Source organism: Rhinoderma darwinii, chromosome 3 (assembly GCF_050947455.1).
Source record: "Rhinoderma darwinii isolate aRhiDar2 chromosome 3, aRhiDar2.hap1, whole genome shotgun sequence".
NCBI lineage: Eukaryota > Metazoa > Chordata > Amphibia > Anura > Rhinodermatidae > Rhinoderma > Rhinoderma darwinii.
In genome coordinates, this window is record NC_134689.1 from 89,025,396 (window position 1) to 89,029,221 (window position 3,826).

General features: G+C 47.8%; 1 protein-coding gene across 1 annotated transcript; it reads left to right on the forward strand.

The window, feature by feature from the left end:
* The first annotated feature begins 1,442 nt into the window (after positions 1-1,442).
* Positions 1,443-3,362, forward strand: LOC142751022 (uncharacterized). Its single transcript, XM_075859996.1, has 3 exons — positions 1,443-1,917; positions 2,168-2,321; positions 2,445-3,362. Exons 1-3 carry the CDS (start codon positions 1,734-1,736, stop codon positions 3,181-3,183), a joined length of 1,077 nt encoding a protein of 358 aa, XP_075716111.1. The 5' UTR covers positions 1,443-1,733; the 3' UTR covers positions 3,184-3,362.
* The last annotated feature ends 464 nt before the right edge of the window (positions 3,363-3,826 follow it).

Genomic DNA, 3,826 nt, shown 5'->3' on the forward strand with positions numbered 1-3,826 from the left:
TGCACTTCTTTTGATGAGGCTGTATTTTTACGAGTCGTCGTTTGACAGCTGTCAAACGACGACGCGTAAATAACAGGTCGTCTGCACAGTACGTCGGCAAACCCATTCAAATGAATGGGCAGATGTTTGCCGACGTATTGGAGCCGTATTTTCAGACGTAAAACGAGGCATAATACGCCTCGTATACGTCTGAAATTTGGCCGTGTGAACATACCCTAAGTCACACTGTTCTTTTGGCACAAATTCTGTATAAATCTATGAGGGGAAAAAAAACATGGGATGCAGCATTGCAAGTCATGTTACCGAGGTATTAGAAAAGCATTGCTTCTCATAGAGACAGCATACAGTGGTACATGTGCCTCCAAACAGGGTGTCTGCACGTGGCTTCATAGTGTGCATGAGCCCTTAATCTGGTTTAGACAAGATAAGGCCCTGTTCACACGGAGGTTTTTTTTACGCTGATTTTGACGCAGAAACCGTGTCGGAATCAGCGGCAAATAACGTCCGAAGATGCCTACCATTGATTTCAATGGGAGTCAGAGGTGGTTTTTACCTGCTCAAGGTAAAAAAAAAAGTGGCATGCTGTTTCTTGCTGCGGTTCCGCCTCTGACCTCCCTTTGAAATCAATAGGAGGCAGACCAAGCATTTTTAGTGGCTTTTATTTACCCGTGGCACTCAATGGCGAAAATCACGGCAAGAAATTGCAGACAGGCCAAAATCTGCCTCAAAATTCCTTCGGGTCAGATTTTTCTGCCTGCAAAAAAACTCAGTGTGAACAGGGCCTAATAAGTGTCTGATGGCAAACCTAAACAAATAATGGATGGGATTTCATTTCAAATAAACGTTGGTATATTTGTGTGCTAGGGTGATGGGCATTCATACATTTACGTAGCAGTCGCTGATTCTTGAGCCCAATTTTCATTACACTTCATGCCATTTGGCAGATTACAACAGGAAAACTATTATCCTGCAATATGTGCAATTTAAAATCGCAATTGTCAAAGTTATTATTGTTTTGATATATGTGAAATAGAGATGTACCTCTTTATTGTCAATACCCTAACACAGAACACACTGTAGATTTCATATGTTCCTCTCCTTGTAACAAGGTTATGTTTGTGCAGACAGCACAATCGGGAACATCGCACCATAATATTTTGGGTTTAGAGAAGTCCTGAAGTCTGTACATAAGAAAGCCTACAACATCAAGTTTAAGACAGTGGGGGAGATTTATTAACCCCCTAACAGTCATATTACAATTGGAAAAACTCTCCACTTTTTTATTGTAGATTTTGAATTTATGTTTCAAGTAAATATATTTGGCACATAACTGGTGCCTTAGGGGGGATTCAGACGAGCGCGATTTGCGCGCGTGCAGGCCGCGTATTTTCTGCGCATCACGCACAGCACTATAGAAGTCAATGAGGCAGTTCAAACGGTGCGTGATTCTTGCGCAGCGTTTGTTCGCTGCGTACTATACGCGACAGGTTCAAAAACTCTGCGTATTTCACGCATCACGCACCCATTGAAGTCAATGGGTGCGTGAAAATCACGCATGTCATACGCTGGCAGCAGCTGCGAACGCGCGTTTTTCACGCAGGACACGTTGTCTCAATGCAAATGAGTTTGAACTAACTAGTTGAAACCAGCAGAAAAGCAGGAAGTTGGTTAGACAGCAGGTTTTGCAAAAGAGGCCACACCGTTTGCAAAAGCACCACAAGCACTTTGCAGGCATGCCTCGGCAGATGGATGTTGGGAAGCTCATTCGGTTAGTTCAGGAGCGGCCGGAGGTCTGGAACACCCATGCGGAGTCGTACCATGACCGCACATTGAAGGAGGCAGCATGGGAGCAGATAGCAGAGGCGCTATTTGAGCAGGAGTGGGCCGACAGCCGCACCCGTGACCGGCTACAAATTGGTGAGTGGATATCTGTGTGTCGCCATTGATGTGTATAATGACATCCATATTGGATATTGCGTCCCTGCTGAATAATTGCCTGTCATTGCCAACGTTTCGGTTCAGTGCCATCTTTATATATAGTATCATCAACTTAGGCTTGTTCTTGTGTAGACGTGTGTTTAATAACACCAGTTTATACATGCACTGTCTGTGTGCGCACTCACATCTGCTGAGTTTAATCAATGATGTGTTCTTATTCATCATACAGTGGACGATGTAAAGAGACGGTGGCGCAGCTCGAGGGACCAGTTCCGTCGAGAACATGGATCCGGCGCCCGTAGCGGAGATGGTGGTCCCCAAAAACGGCGCTACATGTACTACGACCAGCTGTTGTTCCTGCGGGAAATAATGGACATGCGACCGTAAGTACTCGTTGTTGTCCCTTTGTGGCCACGTCACCCTCCAAACATGTTACATACCCCAAAACGCCTTGGTGTTTGCACATGACATTTGTTTCCTCAACTGACGTGTCCCCTATATTATAGAACTAGCGACACTCTGGATGCTTCAGAAGAGGAGGCACGGCCCCAGTGTAGCCAGGCGTCCGAAGCCGCTGCTCCCCTGGTCGCCCTCACCCCGGAGGCCACTAGAGAGGATCCTGGTCCAGTCGCCTCAGCGCCTGAAGCAGGACAACCGGACCAAGTAGCACCTAGACAAGCAGCACCCCGCCGCAGACGTCCTGGTAACCCACCCGCAGCTGCACAGGTTGACGCCCGTGTTCTGGAGTACCTGCGCCGTGCAGCCGATGAGGACCAGCACGATTTTTTTTGCCGGAGCATGGCACCTTTGATGCGGCGGGTACCAGAGGATAGGTTGGTGCGGCTGCAAATAAATATGCTGTCTTTAATCGACTGTGCGACACCCCCGCTAAGTCCAGGCCGGTGCTTTACTTCTCTGGAGCACTGGCGTAGTGTATATATGCCCTCAGCGCGTGCCCATGTGCCAAGGCCCTCCCAACCTGCCCCCGTCTTCTCGCAGATGGCGCAATACCCTCCTGCCCCAAGATACCTCTCCCCTGCCCCAATGCCTGGGCCAGTCCATCACTTTCCTCAATACTCCATACCTGGGCCAAGTTTACAGGCTCACATGCAGCCTCAGGGTTACCACCCGCAGTATCAACCCCAATATGCTGTGCAGGAACAGGCTCCTCAGGGCCGGGTACAGCAGAGTGGTGCGGAACGGTCGGGTTACAGCTCGCCGACCCATGCCTATCAGAATCTTTAGGGGCTCTTTTTTTCTACCGACACATGTTAGAAATCGATGACATGCTAGGAATTTGTTGTATATGCATCATGTTGGTGCACCTTTTTGTTCGGGTATGTTTTCCCGCCTCTGTATTTATTTGGCTGATATGGCGAGTATGTGCCACAAACATGACTACTACTAAAGTTCGATATTTTGAAGTTCTGTGTGGACAATCCTTTTGTTACCTTGCACACCTTTTCTACTGCCTCTACCGCTAGGAGGTGCTGTTGCCTTAGAGGTTGTGACGGTATTAGATTTCTCCACCACATCTTTGAGGTCTTCGTTGTTCGGAAGGGGTTTGGAATACCAGGAACTCAGCTGTAATTAGTATAGTTAGTGTTTGGCCAGAACTAACTTTACTCCCCCCGAAACGCTCACATACATATAGGGCAGGAAATACATAGTTTCCACAAGAGGATGTGATGTCCATGCATTCCTGCCGTCTAAAAAGGGTATTCCAAGCGCCTACCGAGCTTTAAGCTCGCAACCCACGTCAAGGGGCCTCAAGTTTTGCGAGTCCCTAACCCTCCCCCACACCCCCCCCCACCAAAAAAGGCCTTGAGGGATAAACAGACGTTCTCTCAAATAAGATTAACTTCACCACAACTCAAATGGCAGCGTT

Coding starts and splice junctions, on each gene's coding strand:
- LOC142751022 (XM_075859996.1), top strand. CDS start 1,734: ATGCCTCGGCAGATGGATGTTGGGAAGCTCATTCGGTTAGTTCAGGAG. Junction 1,918..2,167: donor CCGTGACCGGCTACAAATTG/GTGAGTGGATAT, acceptor TTCATCATACAG/TGGACGATGTAAAGAGACGG. Junction 2,322..2,444: donor GAAATAATGGACATGCGACC/GTAAGTACTCGT, acceptor CCTATATTATAG/AACTAGCGACACTCTGGATG.